This window comes from Gracilinanus agilis, chromosome 5, assembly GCF_016433145.1.
Source record: "Gracilinanus agilis isolate LMUSP501 chromosome 5, AgileGrace, whole genome shotgun sequence".
Classification (NCBI taxonomy): Eukaryota; Metazoa; Chordata; class Mammalia; order Didelphimorphia; family Didelphidae; genus Gracilinanus; species Gracilinanus agilis.
In genome coordinates, this window is record NC_058134.1 from 99,221,002 (window position 1) to 99,241,132 (window position 20,131).

Below are 20,131 nucleotides of genomic sequence, written 5' to 3' on the forward strand. Positions count from 1 at the left end.
GACACTTGGGACCTTTCATTTTATCTTTGATTCCCTGGAGGGTATTGCGCAGTAGTGGGATTGCTAAGAAAGGATACAAATTGTTTCTTAAACTAAGAATTTTGATGGATTTCTAAATGGCTCTGATTTGGGTCTTGTTCTTTGCTGCTATGGTTCTTATGTACCTCCTTACTCTGCACTGAAAAGCAGTAGAGTTCAAGGGATTTGGCTCATCCTGGAGAACTTTTAAAGCCTGTGAATGCTAACCACCCACAGGCATGTTCATGCCTATATCTGGGCCTTCGTTTTTCCCCATCAAAAGAGGATGGTGACCTAAAACTAAATGGAAAATTTTGTACACATAAAATTGAAACACTTTTGTACAGCAAAATTATTGAAGCTAGAACAAAAAGGGAAAGTATTAGTTTGAGAAAAACTCTTTGCATCAAACATCTCTGATAGAGATCTGATATCCAAAATGTGTGAGAAATTAATACAAATATATAAGAACAAGAGCTATTCCCTAATAGATAAGTGGTCAAAAATGAGCAAAAATTTCTCAAAAGAAGATTTTTGTCCCCTTTCCCCAAAATTACATCTGAAAGAAAGATCTAAGACTAGGCAATTGAGTTTAAGTGACAGGGTCACATAGTATCTGAGGCCAAATTTGAATCCAGGACCTCCTGCCTATAGGCCTGGCTCTAAATCCATTGAGCCACCCTAGCTACCCCTGACCTAATAGACCTAATAGAATCTTAGAAGTTAGATATAATAGATCCCTGGAAATTACTGAATGGAACCAAAAAGGAATATTCATAATTTTCAGTTCAATGTATATATAGCACCTTTACAAAAACTGACTGTGCATTAGGCATAAAATCTCACAAATGCAGAAAAATCAAATGTTCTTTACTAGCCACAATGCAAGTAAAAATTATATTCAATAAGGGACTAAATTTTAAAATATTGAAGACTAAAAACTAATTGGAGATGAAATAATTTAATCCTAAACCGGTGAATCAAAGAACAAATAAAAAACAAGAGGTAATTTCATCAAAGAAAGCAACAATGAGATAACATATCAAAGCCTTTCTTATACATTTAGCCAGTAGAAGAAAATTTATGTCTCTAGATTAACCAAGAGAACAATGCACATACAATAACAATACTGTAAAAACAAAACTTTGAAAGCTGTAAGAACTATGATCAATACAGTGACCATTCAGGATTCCAGAGGATCAATGCTATCTGTTATAGAAAGGTGATGGATTTGGGGTTCACAATGAGACAATATTTTTATATACAGTCATTGAGATAAATTGCTTTGCTTGATTATGTATATTTGTTTGCCTGAAAAGTTAACTGACGATTTGAGTGGGCTGTAAACTCAATATGAGTTAACAGTGTGAAATGGCAACCAGAGAAATCTAGAAGGACTTATATGAACTGGTGCAAAGAAGTGAGCAGAACCAGGAGAACAGTTTATATAATAGCACTGTAAAGAAAAACAACTCTGAAAGACTTCGCTCAGTGGTCAACCACAGTTCTAGAGATCTGATGATGAAGATTGTATTTATCTCCTGAATGAGAAGTGATGGATTTAGGGTGCAGAATAAGACATGGCCAATGTGGGAATTTGTTTTACTTGACAATGCATATTTGTTTGTTTGTTTTTTTTCCTTTATCCCCATTGGTAGGAGTAAGGATTGGGAGGTGGCAAAGTGGGAGCCTAGTGATAGATTACCAAAATACTAAAGGAAAAATAAAAATGATCATCAAAGCATTTTTTTAATGCACAAGAGAACAAAAAGTCAGAAGAAAAGGAACAAGTGAGCTAACTGAAAGTTATGTGTTCAAATTATCAAACACTTAAAAGAAATACAAGCTGTACTTAAGAAAATTAGATTCACATACAGCCTTCTTTTCTTGGTTCTACTTTGTATATAGAAATCCTAATTTTATTTAGTCTTTAAATTCAGAATAAAAATATAGTTATTAAAAAAAGAATGCTTTATAGGAAGCTTATGAGGAGAGTCTGAAGCTCACAGGAGATATAAGGGCAAGATATATGGAACTGAGAGTCACTGGTATGAAGATGATAGGTGTACCTATGGGAATTGAAGGTTACCAAGGGAAAGAAGTGCTGTGAGGTTTTGCTTTATACCCAGCAAATTAGCAAAGATGACAAAAGATGGAAGTTTTTAAAGTTGGACAAGCTGTGGGAAGCCTGGAATAGGCTGCTAGTGGAAGTGTGAATTTGTCTAACCATTCTGGAAAGCAATTTGGAATTCTACCTCACTGGAAGTAACTAAAATATCCCTATGGGGACAGCTTTGTGGCTCAGTGAATTGAGAGCCAAGTCTAGATACCAGAGATCCTGAGGTCAAATCTAGCCTCAGACACTTCCTAGCTGTGTGACTCAGGCCAAGTCACTTAACCCTAATTGCCTACTGCTTACCATTCTTCTGCCTTGGAACCAATACTTAGTATTGTTTCAAAACAAAACAAAAAACTGTCCATATCCTTATGCTCTGAGCTTCCATTGCTGGGTATATACACCAAAGAAGTCAAAGACAGAAAGATCCCACATATGCCAAAGTGTCATTGCATCCACTTTTGTGGTCATAATGAACTAGAAAAGAATGAATGCATATTAACCCAGGAATGGCTAAATAAGTCATGACATAGGAACAGAAGGGAACATTCCTCACTAATAAAGTCACATAAGCCACAGAAACATGGGAAGACTTATTAACTGATGCAGAGTGAGGTAAGCAAAACCAGGAAAAACAATATACCCAGTAACTAAAACAGTGAAACTGGAAAGAACAATAAAATGAAGACTGTGTGATTAAAATGAACAAGTTTTGCTCTAGAAAAGATTTTAGAAAATGCACCTCTCAATGAGCATGGAATAGGGAATATTCTGCCAAATGCTTAAAGTTAATGTGGTGCTTTTTTCTTTTAAAATCTCTTTTAAAAGTTAAGAGTAGAGGGAAGTAAGTATACGTGGGAATCAATATGAGGTAAAATAATAGGAATCAATACAACAATTTATTTTAAAACTTTTTAAAAAAGGAGGTAATGGTGTCATTGCACATCACAGAATCATAAGTTTATAGAATATTAGAACTAATGAGAACTTTAACATATATCAAGTATGTAATAAGTTTGAGCCAAGTGATGAAGAACTTTGAAGCCAAATTAGAGGAATTTATATCTGATTTTAGAAGTGAAACCAATTTGGAAGTCATTTCAATAGTTCAGGTCAAAACTGATGAAAACCTGAGCTAGGGTGGAGAGAAGTGGATGTATGGGAGACATTTTGTGAAGATAGGAGTTAGTAGGCTGGGCAATTGATTATGTGATGAATTTAATATATGGTGAGTGGGAATAAGGATTATAGGATAACAAAGAGGTTGCAAATCAGAGTGATTAGAAAAATGGTGGTACCCTTGGCCGAAATAGGGAAGTAAGGAAGAGAGATAGATTTGGGGAGAAAGATAATGAGCTTACTTTTGGACTTGTTTAGTTTGACAAGCCTAGAAGTCATCTAAGGCTACTAATTAGCTATATGCTTTCAGAATTTCCAAACCAAGATAACTAACAGATGTAAAACTAAAAGCCATTTCTTAATAGATAAGCGGTTTAAGGTAAAAAAGATATGGATGATTCTCAAAAGAATTGCTAACTATTAACAATGATATGAAAGAATGCACCAATAATGAGAAATGTCATTCAAAATGAGGTTTTACCTCAGTCCTGAAAATTGGTAAAGATGACAAGATTGGAATAATCCATGTTAGTGGGGTTGTAAGAAGATGTGAACCCTAGTTCATTGTTCATGGAGCTCTGAATCAGTATAACCATTTTGAAAAGCAATTTGGAATTATGTAAAGTGACTAAAATGTCCATACCCTTTGATTCAGAGATTCCACTACTAAGCTTATATCCCAGTGAGATCACTGATTAGAAGTCTCCATATATATCAAAATATTTATAGAAGCACTTTTGTGGTAGTATATAACTAGAATCAGATTGGATGTCCAGCAGTCACTCCATAAACATTTATTAAGTTTCTCCTGCAATGTGTTGTGCACTGTGCTAAGCAGTGGGGATACTAAAAGTCAAAAAACAGTCTCTGCCCTCCAGGAGCTCATAGATAAGTGAAGGAGATAATGAGCAAACAGATAAGCAAAAAGTAAACAAACAAGTTATATACAGAATAAACAGGAAATAAATGAGAGAGGAAAGGCATTAAAATTAAGAGGGTTTGGGAAAATCTTCTAGTAGAAGATTGGATTTTAGTTGGGACTTAAAGAAAGCCAAGGAGATCAATAGTTGGAGTGGAGGAGGAAGAGCATCCCTGACATGGGATTATATTCCATCAACTGGAGGAATGGCTATAAGCAAATTGTGATATATGACTGTAACCGAATATTATTGTGCAGTAAGAAATGAATATGATGAATAAAGAGAAACATGGGAAGACTGACAATCTAACACACAGAAAACAGAACCAAAAAATCAATAGATACAATGACAATTACAATGGAAATAGCCACAAAGCAGTCAAAAGAGTGTGTTGCAAAATTATAAAGAATAAGTCTGGCCACTTCCCAGCTGTGTGACCCTGGGCAAGTCACTTGACCCCCATTGCCCGCCCTTACCAATCTTCCACCTATGAGACAATACACTGAAGTACAAGGGTTTAAAAAAAAAAAAAAGAATAAGTCTGGCCCCAAAGAAGAACAAGAAGACATCCCCATTTCACTTATTTACAGAGGTGTAAGGCTGTGATAAATTGCTCATATTTCCAGATTTTTTCAATGTATTGATTGGTTTTACTAATTTTTTTTTCTCTTTAAGAATATTTGTTATATGGGATGGTTATCTTTGAAGGGGAAGGATTCTGGGCGAAAGTTTGGTGATGTAAAAAAATCAAAAGATATCAACAAAAATTTATTGAAAAAAAAAAAAAACTACATGGGTAGATAGCATGACACAATTCAGGCCAGGAGTTCAGAGATGCCAGGTTAGAGCCTGGCTGTGGCACTAATTGGCTCCTGGGATCCTGGGACAAGTCTCTTCACCTCTCCAACTCAGCTTCCTCATTTGCAAAGTGAATGGTTTGGAGTGGCTGATCTTAAAGGCCCTTTCCAGTTCTAATAATGTGTGTGTGTCTGTTCCTTTCATTCCCCTGTCCAAAGCACTTGATCTCTAAAGCACCTTTCCCCCTCCTGATGTAGATTTGACACATAATTTGAGACCAGTCCTCACGATACCACCTGAGACTTGTGTCAGGGCCCAGAACTTCCACAGGGGAGCAGAAATATCAGAAATGTTTTGTTTTGGCTTTTTGTTTTGTTTTGTTTTTGTAGTTTGAGGGTTTATTTAAGACAAATAAAGACATGCAAAGTATTTTATTCATTTTCTTCGCTCCTCAGTCTAGCATTTGGATTGGTGATCTTGGATTGGCTAGCTGAGCCACTCTCCACAATGACTTTCCAGTTCTTGGAGGAAACATTGTGAGCAATCTCAGCACAGTAAGATTTGTTGCACATCAGGAGCACTGCGGGCTCTTTGACATTGTGCACCAAGAACTTCCTGAACCCTTTGGGCAACATGTACTTTGTCTTCTTATTGCTTCTTATAGCTGATGTTGGGCATTAAGATCTGGCCCTTGAGTCATCTTCGTACTCTGTTATCAGTGCCTCTAGGTTTACCCCAGTTTCTCTTGATCTTGATGTATCTCTCAGACTGGTGCCGGATAAACTTTTTGGTTCTCTTTTTGATGATCTTGGGCTTCACAAGGGGCCTGAGGGTGGGCATGATGCTAGGTAAGAGACAGAAGCCTCCTCCAGGGAAGCGCTGAAGGGAAGAGAGCTATTGGCTTGGGACTTGTAATGTACTTTGTCCCTTAACCAAGGTCTGAGGTTGGAGTACACTATAGGAAACTTCTCCACAAAGGCATTCCCTGAATTTGTAATTTTGTGATTACATGAATGCTTCCTTTCTAAACAGTATTCTTCTGTCATCCTTGAAGCACTCAGGCCAAAACACTATTGGATGATCTGTGTGTGCTCTTCTTAATTCAACCTCTGGTAAAACTGAGATGTCAACAGTTTGTCTTTGTTATTTCTCTTTCATCTCCATTATTTGTACCTACTCCTCTTTCCAAGGCCTTCAAATCTTTTTCAAGTCCTTAAATCTAAGAGGAAGACCTCAGCATTGTTAGTAGTGTGAGAAATTCATCTTAGTTGTAGGGATTAAAAATTAACAGTTTGATTATAATATATGAAAATTATAAATAATAATGGTGGTTGCTGATTAAAAGTATTATTGCTCAAAGTCAAAATGACCTTTAATAGCTTTTATTTACAAAAGAAGTGGAAAGAGTGAAAGTAGAGAAATACAAAAGGGTAGAGAAAACATTAGCCTATCAAACTAAATATTGCTCCAGTGCTTGACTCAGCCAGGACTTGTTGACCTTCAATTGGAATTAAACTCTCTCCAGAAGACAGGAAGGGAAAGCCAGCTATCCATTCACCCAAGTTCCCTCCAAGAGGCAGATCAAGATGATGACTCGAGCTGAAGGTGACCCCTGAGGCTGACTTTCTTCCTTAAGGCAACTTTCTTCTTGAAGTTGACTTCCTTGAAGCTGGCCTCTCAGTCCCAGAAATTCAGGGCCTTTTATAGTGGCTTCTTGTCTCTTCCCCTCTTCACAGGGGCCAATCACAGCTTCCAAATTGCCTAGCACTGCCCAGGGTGGCAGTGTCTGTGAGATCCACTTCTTACCTTCTGGATGTGTGAATTCTCATCAAAAGGGTTCACACTTTCCTGGCTAATTGAGTTTCTGAAGCTGTGAATTCTCTAAGTGGTTTGGGAGCTTCTCCACCTAGTTCAAGCTTGTGTTGATTCAATTAAAAGGTAAACAAAGGAGAGCTAATCCTGTCTTCACAATCTAGTGAGGTATTAAGCAGGGGTACTTAAGTTATTGTTAACCAAAGGGTTCACTCCAACTAGGCAGAAAGAATAAAGGATTTCCTTTTTACAAGTGTAAGCTCAGAATAGACAAAGAGAACCAAGAATTTCCTTTCACATTAGGAATCTGCATTTATGGAGAAGGCCACACTAGGAAGCCTTGAAGGGCTGGTTTGGTTCAGATGTGGTTTTTTCCCTAAATTGTTATCTTCCACTTTGTATAGCAATTTGCACACAGTAGGTGCTTACTACATGTTTGTTTAACCAAGCCAGAGGAGTCAGTCTTGAGAGTGATCCAGAGAGCCTACTCTGCCTAGGTATAAGGCTGACCCTAGATGAAAAGAAAGTGGATGGCTCATGAGGTTCTGGTACTCAATGAGAATACTTCAGGTTTCAGTAGATGACTGATGATGTTGGTCCTTCATCCACTTTGGAAGATCTCATCCTGAGTGATTCTTGTCCATATCTTTCCATGAGTCACCCACAAAAGGTCTACCCAATATCCATAATGCCTTCTTGATATTTTAATATGCTTTTAGAGTCAAGTCAACCTCTTAAATCAGTTGTGTAATGGGAACACAAAAAAAAAAATACCACAGGTAAAAGGCTTCTTTATTCCTTTATGTGTTAGATTCCTTCAATCCATGCACAGATTACGTTTTTTTTAAACCCTTACCTTCTGGCTTAGAATCAATATTAAGTATTGAGTTCCAGGGCAGAAGAGTGGTAAGGGTTAGGCAACTGAGATTAAGTGACTTGGCCAGGGTCAAGCTAGGTCATAGCTAGGAAGTATCTGAGGCCATATTTGAACCCAGGATCTCCCATCTCCAGGTCTAGTTCACTGGTCATTAAGGCACCTAGATGCCTCTTCATAATACTTTAAAAAAAAATAACTTTTTATTGCTATCTTTTTTTTACATCACTATAATTTCCCTCAATATCCCATCCTCCTCCCCTTCCACAGACATCCCACATAGTAAATAATATTTTTTAAACATTTATTAATATTCATTTTTAACATGGATACATGATTCATGCTCCTACTTTCCCCTTCACCCCCCCGCACTCCCCCCACCCATGGCCGATGCACATTTCCACTGGTTTTAACATGCGTCATTGATCAAGACCTATTTCCAAATTGTTGTTAGTTGCATTGGTGTGGTAGCTTCGAGTCCACATCCCCAATCATGTCCACCTCAGCCCATGTGTTCAAGCAGTTGTTTTTCTTCTGTGTTTCCTCTGCTGCAGTCCTTCCTCTGAATGTGGGTAGCATTCTTTACCATAAGCTCCTCATAACTGTCTTGTGTCATTGCATTGCTGCTGGTACAGAAGTCCATTACATTCGATTTTACCATAATATATCAGTCTCTGTGTACAGTGTTCTTCTGGCTCTGCTCCTCTCATCAGTTCCTGGAGGTCTTTCCAGTTCACATGGAATTCCTCCAGTTTATTATTCCTTTGAGCACAATAGTATTCCATCATCAGCATATACTACAATTTGTTCAGCCATTCCCCTATTGAAGGACATACCCTCCTTTTCCAGTTTTTTGCCACCACAAAAAACGTGGCTATAAATATTTTTGTACAAATTTGTTTATCTATGATCTCTTTGGGGTACAAACCCAACAATGGTATGGCTGGATCAAAGGGCAGGCATTTTTTTTATAGCCCTTTGAGTAAATATTTTTAAAGAAAAAAATTAGCATAAATGAATACATTTTAAAAGTCTGGATATATTGCATAATTATTTCAGGTTTTTTGATGATGAAACATATTTGCTGATGTCTTCTTGGTCACCTTTTCTTTTTAAATAGTAGTCTATAATCTTTTTCATTCTTTTGGAATACTCTCTCATCTTCCCCCCCTTCCTTTTTAAGATATCTTGAAAGTTGATTTCTATGTGCCTTTGGATCTCATAGCCTTTCAGTATGGATTTCTTTTGTTGCTAGAGCCGTTTGCTTTGGCCTTTCTGGAAGCAGCTTTGGTGGATGTGTTAATAAACTACATATTTTCCCTGCAGGGTGACTTTGCTCTAAGTCAGGCCCATCTTACACAGAAACATCTCATGTCAGTGACTTTTTCTATAAGGGCCTGAGCACAGTGTAGTGGGGAAGGCAGGACAGTATAGTCCAATAAGGCCTTTTGACCCAAGGGCCTCCAAAGATCACTGATCCATCCTCCACTCCCATGAGGGTCCATTGTAAAAATTAAAATTGATATATAATAATAACTTCAAATATTATATTTGTATAAGATTTACTAATAATCACTAGAAGTAAAGGAATAAAAAAGTAACAAACTAAAACCACATGTCCAGGCTAATCTATCTGTTCAAAAGTCCCACATTCATAGCTGCCCTCATAGGAAGGAAAGAGCAGCTAGACATAGACACCCACCGAATTTATCTCTTGTCTAGGTCAGACCGACAGGAAGTCAGTGGGCTCCTGGGTAATGTAGTTTTAAAGGTACATGATTTCCAATTACACACCACACACAGCCCACCTCAGTCACAGAGGAGGGTCAATCCTATCAAGAGAGTCCATAGTATCCAGCCCACACCAGAGATGTGACGCTTATATGGGGATAAGAGAGGGAAACAGGACAGGTTGATCTCTGAAAGTGATGTATGGATATTTCCTAAGTTCCCTTTTTCTCCTTTTCTTCCAGCACATGATGGAATTGTGATAAAAATTGAAGTACAGACGAATGATGAAGGCTCAGAAAGCCTGGAAACACCAGAGCCACTGGCAGGACAGGTGGAAGAACATGGCTTTCAGGAGTCGGAGCTCGGGGAAGCCTGTGGGGAACAGCCTGATTCAGACACCCAGCAGGAGACCAGGCTTAGGGAATCCCCTGAGGACACCCGGGATTTCAGTGAATTGAAGCAGATGCTGGTGCAGCAAAGAAACTGTACAGGTAAGATGGGAGGTGGGGGCTGACTGCTCCTTGTATGATTGGGGGAAAGCTGCCCCTGGGTCTCCTCCGGCAAGGAAAATCCCGGTTTCTCTTAGGCGAGGGTTTTGAGGATCCCAGACCAGCTCGGGGGGCCACTGGGGGTGTCCTGCTGAAGAGTTTATTAAACTGAACAAAAAGGAATAAAACGGGGTCCCATTTTGGCTCTCCTGCAGTCAGACCTGCTATCTAGTCCAGCATCGCTGTGGCTGTACCTGTGACCTTTGGGTCCTCTGTAAAGTGGGCGTGCTCAACCTTGGGGTATCTATATGTCCTTCCAGCTCCACCTCCCAAGTGGGGAGTCCAGCCAGAGCCCAGGGCTGGGGGTGGGGTGGGGGCTCCTGGGGTACTTACGTTAGCCAATGATGTAGAGATGGGGCTCTGCCTTAGAGGAAAGCAGAGTGTAGAGCGCGCAGCCTGCCGGAGAATTAGGGGGCCCAGCCTCCTCGCTGCTAATGGGGCCTCTCTCTTGCTTTTTTCCCCACAGCCGAGGGAATCGTGATCAAAACAGAGGAGCAGGACGAGGAGGAAGAGGAGGAGGACGAGGAGGAGGAGGATGAGGAGGAGGAGGCGGCACAGCAGCTGCAGGCCCTCCGGCCGCTGTCTGACAGATACGATGGTGGCCTGTACCCGGCGCCTCTGCCCGTGGCCGCGCCCCAGGAGGGCCCCGAGGGCCGCCCGCACCTGCACCTGGGAGGCCGCGCTGCCGTCAAGCGCCTGGCGCCACCCTCCCTGAGCGAGCCCCGGGCAGCCGCGGCAGCGGCGGCCAACCAGCAGCGGAACCGGCGCGGCGAGCGGCCCTTCACGTGCATGGAGTGCGGCAAGAGCTTCCGCCTCAAGATCAACCTCATCATCCACCAGCGCAACCACATCAAGGAGGGCTCCTACGAGTGTGCGGACTGCGACATCAGCTTCCGCCACAAGCAGCAGCTCACGCTGCACCAGCGCATCCACCGCGTGCGAGGTGGCTACGCCTCCCCGGACCGCGGGCCCGCCTACAACCCCAAGCACTCGCTCAAGCCCCGGCCCAAGTCCCCCGGCCTCGGGGCGGGCGGCGGGGCGGGCACCAAGCCCTACCAGTGCTCCGAGTGCGACAGCAGCTTCAGCCACAAGTCCAGCCTGACCAAGCACCAGATCACGCACACCGGGGAGCGCCCGTACACCTGCCCGGAGTGCAAGAAGAGCTTCCGGCTGCAGATCAGCCTGGTGATCCACCAGCGCGTGCACGCGGGCAAGCACGAGGTCTCCTTCATCTGCAGCCTGTGCGGCAAGAGCTTCAGCCGCCCCTCGCACCTGCTGCGCCACCAGAGGACTCACACGGGCGAGCGGCCCTTCAAGTGCCCCGAGTGCGAGAAGAGCTTCAGCGAGAAGTCCAAGCTCACCAACCACTGCCGCGTCCACTCGAGGGAGCGGCCGCACGCCTGCCCCGAGTGCGGCAAGAGCTTCATCCGCAAGCACCACCTGCTGGAGCACCGGCGCATCCACACCGGCGAGCGGCCCTACCACTGCACCGAGTGCGGCAAGCGCTTCACCCAGAAACACCACCTGCTGGAGCACCAGCGGGCACACACCGGCGAGCGGCCCTACCCCTGCACCCACTGTGCTAAGTGCTTCCGCTACAAACAGTCGCTCAAGTACCACCTTAGAACTCACACCGGAGAGTGAGCCAGGCTTGCCCCCCTGTCCCTGGGCCTTGTTTCTCGCTGGGGGGGCACTCGGGCAGGGGGAACCAGGAATGACCCCTCTTCTGTACCTGCCCAGCCTCCCTGCCCCCCAGAGGAGAGCGGACCCCAGAGATTGGGGGCAGGGGGCCAAGGGGAAGCTCCCCCTTACTGTAACCTCCTATCCCACCCTGAGCCCCCAGGAAAATGGGGGTAGTGAGACCAGGTTGAACTCTGCCCCTCTTCCCTCATCCTTTGCCCCAAGGGGAGCGTGAGGGCCTGGGGAACCCCCTTGGGTTGTTAATTTCCTTGACAATAAAATGGATGAAACCAATCAGCACGGGGGGAGTGATTTGGCCGCGGCCTCTGGGGGTCTTCTGGGGGTCTCCTGGGGGTGGTGCAAGTTGATTTAGTAGGGGATAGAACTTTATAATTACCTTTTGGATACTGTGGTTCTATTTGATAATAATAGAGTAATTTTTAAAAGACGAGTGTTTCCTGTTTGCTGTTTTTGTTTTTGCTTTATTTTGTTTTGGGGGTTGGCGTGGGGCTGGCTGGAGTGTGGCGGTATGGGCAACCGGCTGCCTATGTCCATCCTCTTTATTTCCGCTGGGTCTGATGACCTTTTCTGGACACCCACCAAGCCAGGCCCTTTGCCAGGTGAAGTCTGCCGGGGACTGAAGACTTGTCATTGCCTTCTAGAGGTTTGTAGTCTTGCCTGGAGACAGAACGGAGGAGAAGATCAGAAAACAGGGTCAACAGCGGTCCATTCAATGACCAAACTAAGATAAGGAAGTGCCAGAGTGCCGGGTGTGCAGTCCTTGCGCTCTCAGGAAAGAGACACATTGCTGACAGCTGCAGCTATATGGGAAGGCTTCACTGTGGACGGAGGATTGTCACTGGGTGAATACACTTCCTTTAGAACTGAAGACTCCTGGTGGGCCTGCAAAGGAGCCACCTCTGGGATAGCAAAGTTCCTGCCCTTACAAAGTAGTGTAAATGTGCATGAAGGATCTCTCTCGCCCCTTCCCACTGAACAGGTCCGGTGAAAATGGAAGGAAATGGTGAGCAAACAGTGAGAGAGGATCAGCAGCGAGCAGCAGATAGGGTAGTCTAGATATCACCTGGCCTCCCTGGAGCTCTTGGGGCAGGGCAGGAGGCGCCGACTGGTTTAGAGAAAGTACATTTTAAGGGAGAAGACAAAGAAAAGAATGTTGGAGCTGGAAAGCGCCTTAGCTATCGAGTCCAACCACCTCGGATGTGAGATGGATGCCGAAGAACACAATAGAGGATCAAAAGAGAGTGGCACGTTGTTAAAAGTGAAGCCGGGCATTCAGAATGACTTGTATCAGGAGAGAATGAAGGGATGAGCTAAAGAGGAGGCAATCCATACTAAATGTATACCCAGGCCTTTGTGGATTAGGTTCAGAACAAGCCCCTGCCCTTAAGGAGCTTTAACTCTATCTAGAGGGATGCTATAGGCACCAATGAAAGAATGAAGGCAGATTTTGGAGAAGGCAGAAGGTCAAGCTGCGCAGAACTGTCTCTCCACCGTGGCCCTTGACAGAGCCCCAGGTGAGCACTAGATAGAGCTGGAAGTCAGTTAACTGATGTCAGTTTTGCGGGCAGAGTCCATGCTGATAAGGGTAGATAGTCTATAGAGACACAGAATCCTAGAATGTTAGAGCTGGACTCGCAGCTCATCCCTAGGTTGGTGTTAACTCAAGGTCTGTTTGCAGAGCCTCCCTGAACTTGGATTGTGGGGATGGGAATGGAATACATCTTTTTTTCATTAACCTCTAACTAAAATGTAGAACTGGCCACAATTATTTACCAACCGCAATTAGGTGGACACTTCATAGCTGGTGTGATCCTGGGCAAGTGACTTAACCCCCCGTTGCCTAACCCTTAGTGCTCTTCTGTGCTGGCAACAGTATTTAGTCTTGATTCTAAGCTACCAGGTAAGGCTTTTTAAAAATCATTGGAAGAAGAGTTTTATAGGTTTTACTAGACTGTCAAAGTGGTCTGTGACACACACACACACACCCCCCCAAATAAAACTCCCTCATTTTATAGGAAGAAGTCAGGAACAAGCATTTATTAAGTTATCTACTAGATAAGGAGTGAAGTGGCACCATGGATAGAATATCAGGCCTGGAGTCAAGATGACCTAAATTCAAATTGGGCCTCAGACACTTCCTAACTGTGTGACTCTGAGCAAGTCACTTAACTCTGTTTGCCTCCATTTTCTCATCTATAAAATGAGCTGGAGAAGGAAATGGCATTTCAGTATCTATGCCAAGAAAACTCCAAATGGGGTCACAGAGTAGTACACAACTGAGCGACAAAATGCTAGACATTGGGTTACAGGCTTTTCAAATATTTCATTTAATCCTCACAACACTGAGGTTCTATTTCTAACCTCATTTTACAGACAAGGAAGCAGGCAGCCAAAGTTTAAATGACTTGCCCAGGGTCACACAGCATCTGAGATTAAGATTAAACTGAGGTTTTCTGGCTCCAGACACAGCCTTCTCTCCAGTGCTAAGTGGACCCTAAGAACACTTGAATTTGATACCTAGCATTGCCATGACAACCCCACCTGGTCATAATAGCCAGAAATAAGTGAGGGCTTCCAGAGTCTGCCTTTTCCTAGGAAACCCAGATTTAGAAAACAAAGTGTTCATAAAAGATGAGCATCACCTGCGAGACTGGAACTGGCAGTTCAATTGTGAAATCGGAGTTAATTTTGTCTCCCCCCAACCCCACCTCATCCTCTTTTGATGTTCTTCAGCCCAAAGATTCAGCTCCCCGAGCTCCCCACATTTTCTTTCTTTTCCTCCCTGCCCTGATCCCATGTGCCCACAAGGAGGATATCATTTAATTCTGACATTAGTATGAGCTCATTTCTGATAAGGTTTTAGAAGTTATCCCTGATAGAACTGAGAGCAGCATAAACGATTACTTCTCCAAGGAAGGCTTTATTTAAAATAAAATTTAAAATAAAATCCTTACCTTCTGTCTTAGAATCAACTCTAAGTATTGGTTTCAAGGCAGAAGAGCAGTGAGGGCTAGGCAATTGGGGTTGATTTGCTTACATTCACACAGCTAGGAAGTGTCTAAGGCCACATTTGAACCCAGGACCTTCCCATCTCTGGGCCTGACTCTCATCTCACTGAGCCACCTAGCTGCCCCTAGGCAGATTTCATTTTAAAACAGATGCTGAGAATCAATGCCAAACCCATAGGCTTAATTTAATCACTTTCTAAAGGTGGAATTTCATACAGCATGGCAGTCAAGTTGGGGAGAGAGTGTTTTATGGTGAAACAAAAACTCGGATTTGGAGTCAGAAAGGCTGGGGGTAAATTCTGTCTTAGGTACTCACTAAAGAGAAATATGACCATGGTTAAAAGTCTTTAATTCCTACCAACCTCCATTTCCTCTTCTTTTTTTAAAAAAAGAAATTAATCTAGCGGTGTGACCCTGGGCAAGTCACTTAACCCCCACTGCCTGGCCCTTCCCTCTCATGCTTTGGAACCAATACACAACACTGATTCTAAGATGGAAGGTAAAGGTTTTATTTTTAAAAAGATTAATAAGGCTTGGACTTTTCTGTCTCAAAGGGCAATTGTGAAAAAAATATTATATAAACCGTAGTGCATCATTAAGTTATTATTGGGATAATAATGTGAAATAAAGATATTCCCTTGGCATCTCAAATATATCAAATATGCCCTGCCTCTGTTTAGGTCAGTGGCCAGCCTGCTCTCTAGCTGGAGTTATAGCTTGAAGGTCCACGTCAGGATATAAATCTGACTCTGAGGATCACTGCATTGTAGAGTACTGGGGGGAGAACAGAGTGTAAAGAGATGGAAAATGTAGCGGGAGAGGTCAAAAAAGGATTCAAATGCCGAAAAGAGGAACCTCCATTTGATCCTAGAGACTGAGCCCCTTCTCGGGCTCCTACACCCGGCCAGGACAGGGCCTGCCGCCAGTCTCTTTGCATCCCGATGGCCTCCCTCAGGGTCAGCCTCCAGCAGAGCCTCAGACCTACCCGGAGACCCTGGAAGAACAGCATCACGATCGCTTCTTGGGCGAAGGCAAGGGGTCTGCCCAAAGCGGACATGGGCGTCCTCCCCTATCCAGGCGACCTGCAGTCTCCCAAGGCCTGTGGAAGAGCAAAGGGACTTGCAGCTTCTGCCCAGCGTCAGGCTTCCACGCCTCGGGCTACACGGAACCGGAAAGCCCAAAAGACTGTCTCAGCTCCATCTCCAGGCCCGTGGGGGGGAGATTGTGTCCTGTCAGCTTGGGGACTGCACTGGGGAGGGAGGACAAGAGGCAGCCCCATATGACTGGGGCCTCTATTGGAATGACTGAAGTCCAGAGGGCCTGTGGAGGGCTTGGTGAGTGTGGGGGACCCTCAGAGGGAGGCACAGGATATGGCTTCTGTCCCCAGGGAAAGGGGCTGGCAGCTGGGCCAGCCTGGGGAGGCCTCTCCAAACCACTGGCAATGACTCAGGAAGGCAGGTGCCCTGGGTGTGGTGGCAGCTTGGAAAGGGGCTAATTAAGGGTATCCCTGAAGGCCAGGGGGTATAGCTCAGGGGTAGAGCATTTGACTGCAGATCAAGAGGTCCCTGGTTCAAATCCAGGTGCCCCCTACCAGCTGCCTCACCTTTTAGGCCTTCCACATGTTCCTCTTCTTTGCCTCCCAAGTACCTGCAAGAACCCAGCCTCTGCCAGCCTCAGCCTCTCTCCCACCTGTGGCTGCCACACTCCAAGCATGGGGGGCCCAGGCCAAGGCACCTCCCTGAGCTCAGGCTGGCCCCACTCCCTGGAGGGGCCCCCATCGTGCCTGTCTGTGGCCTGGATGATGCAGGCTTCTCCTGGCTCTTAGGGGGTTTATGAGGACCTCAGGACAAACAGAATCTGCCCTGGTCCAGCAGCCTCCCATTGGCTGCCACTTTCCAGCCAATCCAGCGCTCTTCTGGGGCCTGCAGAAGCCTCAAGAGGAGGCCCCCAGCTTGTCAGAGTCAACTGCTGACCATGCACACACTTCAGCAGGCATCATCCCTCGGTCAGGGGCACACAGGGGCGTAGAAAAGCACAGAAGGTCCAGGCCTGGCCAGAGGCTCCTCTTTGCTCCCTCTTCTCTTTGGTCCCTGCATTTGGCACCAGGGCTCTCCTGTGCCTGCAAGTGTGTCTTCTGCCCCTTGTCCTCAGGCTTCTCGTGGGCCTCCAGCCTCTACCTGCTGCCCTGCCTCTTGGGTTTACCCCTTCTACTGACACTCCCCTCAGGTGCAAAGGGCAAAAGCCCTGCTCTTCTTCCTACTCTAGGCACTCAGACCTTCCAGCTCCATAAACTTCTACAGGAAATATTGGGTTAATGTCTTTAGCATCCAGGTTAGGGTTAGCTATGGGAAGTGTCAAAATGTAGGAGAGAGAAATAGAGGGAGAGGGAGAGACAGAGAGACAGAGACAGAGACAGAGACAGAGAGACAGAGAGACAGAGACAGAGAGAGACACAGAGAGAGATACAGAGACAGAAGCAGAAAGAGCTGAGGCCTTGGAGAGATACTTCTTGCTAGCCAGACTGCCCAGCCAAAGAAGGAAGCTGGCTGAGGGTGCAGGGCACAGAGTTAATGTCTATAGCAACTTAATATTCAATAAACCTAAAGATATAAGCTTTGGGGGAAAAAACTTACTATTTGGCAAAAATCCCTGTGAAAACTGGAAAGTAGTATGGCAGAAAATAGGCATGAATCAACATCTCACAGCAAACACCAGGATAAAGTCAAAATGATACTTGATTTGGAAATAAAGGGTGACACCATAAACAAATTAGGGGAACACGGAAACGTACCTGTCAGACTTATGGATAAGGGACAAATTTATGACTGAACAAAACAGAAAACATTAAGAGAAATGAAATAGATCATTATGATTGCAGGAAATTTAAAAGACTTTGTATGAATAAAACCAATGCAACTGAGATTAGATGAGAGAGAAGAAATTTGGAAAAAAAATTTATAGCAATTAACTCTGAAAAAAAGCATAATTTCTCAAACATATAGAGAATTGAGTGAAATTTATAAGAATAAAAAAAAGATTCTGCAAACCAACAATAGTCCAAAGATAAGAATAAGCAATTCTCAGAGGAAGAAAATAAAACTATCCACAGTCATATGAAAAAATAATACAAATCATTTTTTAATTAGAGAGATGCAAATTGAAACAACTCTGAGATACTACTTCAAGCGACCACAGTGGTTAACATGACCTAAAAGGAAAATGTTAGAAGTGTTAGAAGGATGTGGGAAAATGGTGATACTAATACACTGTTGGTGGAATGATGAACTGATTCACCCATCCTGGACAGCAATATGGGACCAGGAACCACAGTCAAAAGGACAAAAACTATGCATAGCCTTTGACCCAGCAAAACCTCTTCTGTATCAAAATGTTTTTAGCAGCTCTTTTTTCTTTTTTTTTTTTTTAAGTGGTGAAGGATTGGAAACTGAGGGGTTTATCCTTCATTCGGGGAATGGAGGAAGAAGTTGTGGGATATGGTTGTAATGGAATACTCTTGTGCCATAAGGAATGAGGAATAGGAAGAGTTCAGAAAAACCTGGAAAGTCTTCCCTGGACGGAGGCAAAGTGAAGTGAGCAGAACCAGGAGAACAACGTGTGTAGTAAGAGAGATTTTGTGATGCTCCACTGAGAAGGACTAAACGGTGACCAGGAAGGCGAGTCTCCCAGATAAGCACTCGGGATTCAGGAGGAAAACGCTCTCCACAGCCAAAGAGGGAACCTTCGGAGTCTGAGGCAGCTCGAAGCCTGCCGCCTTCCATCGTGTTTCATGAGAGAGACGTAGGTCTTGGTGAGTGTGTGTAACGTATGCAATATGGCTCCTCTGTCTTGACATAAGCAATATGGACCTATGTATTATCTGAAATATAGATGTATAATTAATGTCAGGCTAGTCATAGCCTCAGGAAGCTTGGAGGAAGATGGGGAAGGGGGAAGTCAGAATGTTAAAATTTTTTTAAATTACAAATATTGTTTCTACATGTAACTGAAAAAATTTTTTTAAAACTTGGGAAGAAAAAAAGGTATCCTGGTACCTTCAGAAGCCTCAAGAAGAGGGTGAAGTCTTATCAGAGCCAACTGCTGACCAGGCACACACCCTCTCTGTTACCCCTCCCCAGGGTCATTGGGTCAGTCTTTGCTCCCTCAGGACTCCTCCTGGGCCTGCGGGTCTTCTGCCCGTCGCCCCCTGGCTTCTCGTGTGTCTCCAGCCTCTGCCAGCTGCCCTGCCTCTGGGTCCTGCCTCTGCTCCTTCTTTTCACACAACCCTCAGGCATGTAGGCAAAAGCCCTGCCCGTCCTCCTGCTCTCACCCTTCAGCGACTGAGCGACTATAGGCAACTTTGGGTTAATGCATGTGGAATCCAGGTTAGAGCTGTCTGTGGAAAAGCTCAAAAAGTAGGCTAGAGACAGACAGACAGACAGAGACAGAGAGCTAGAACTGAGGCTTTGGGAGAGGCCCTCCTGGTTAGCCAGGCCTGGAAGTTGTGCAGCCTAAGAGAGCAGCTGGCTGAGGGTGCAGGACTCTGGGGGCTTCCTGCCTGCTGGCTCGGGCCCAAGTGGGCCATTTACTGTGTGTCTCCCATCAAGAAAGGGAGCAAGTCTGTCAGCTATCTGGCAAGGGTCTGAGCTACCTGCTGGTGCTCGAGAGAGGGCCTTGCTGTGGTCCCCAGCCCTCTCCTGGTGATTGGCAGCCTCCCCTGAGGCCTGTGGTAGGACAAGAGGACTTGCAGCTCCTGCGGAGGGCTGTGCTGCCGTGTCTCTGGGCCATATTGAAGCTAAAAGCCCAAAACACAGTCTCAGCCGGGGGCTGCCAGGCTTGTCTGGGTGAGGAGGGACGACAAGCTGCTGCCCCGTATGGCTAGGGCTGGTTGAGGCTGTGGAGGGCTTGGTGGGTGTGGGGGACCCTCAGAGGGGTTCCCTGGACGTGGCTCTTGTGCCCAGGGTCAAGGCTGGCAGCTGGGCCTTGGGGAGGCCTCTCCAAACCACTGGCAATGACTCAGGAAGGCAGGTGCTCTGGATGTGGTGGCAGCTTGTAAAGGTGTTAATTAAGGGTATCCCTGAGGGCCAGGGGGTATAGCTCAGGGGTAGAGCATTTGACTGCAGATCAAGAGGTCCCTGGTTCAAATCCAGGTGCCCCCTACCAGCTGCCTCACCTTTTGGGCCTTCCACATGTTCCTCTTCCTCCTGGCCTCCCAGGAGTCTGCAAGAACCCAGCCTCTACCAGCCTCAGCCTCTTTCCCACCTGTGGCTGCCACATTCCAAGCATGCTGGGCCCAGGCCAAGGCACCTCCCTGAGCTCAGGCTGGCCCCACTCCCTGGAGGCCCCCAGCATGCCTGTCTGTGGCCTGCATGACACAGGCTTCTCTTTGCTCTTTGGGGATGTCAGAGCCTCAGAGTAAACAGAGTCCGGCCATGTCCAGCAGCCTCCCATTGGCTGCCACCTTCCCGCCTCTTCAATCCTTTTCTTGT

The 20,131-nt window shown here is 44.9% G+C and overlaps 1 protein-coding gene and 1 pseudogene across 2 annotated transcripts in view; one reads left to right on the forward strand and one right to left on the reverse strand.

The window, feature by feature from the left end:
• ZNF777 (zinc finger protein 777) overlaps nucleotides 1-11,910 on the forward strand; it is a 32,665-nt gene extending 20,755 nt beyond the window's left edge. For both annotated transcript variants that reach the window (XM_044678458.1, XM_044678459.1), the window contains exons 5-6: nucleotides 9,631-9,879; nucleotides 10,403-11,910. In XM_044678458.1, coding sequence (XP_044534393.1) covers nucleotides 9,631-9,879; nucleotides 10,403-11,580 — 1,427 coding nt within the window. In that variant the 3' untranslated portion in view covers nucleotides 11,581-11,910. The remainder of the gene's footprint in view (nucleotides 1-9,630; nucleotides 9,880-10,402) is intronic.
• LOC123249436 lies at nucleotides 4,683-5,811 on the reverse strand (annotated as a pseudogene).
• Nucleotides 11,911-20,131: the final 8,221 nt, after the last annotated feature.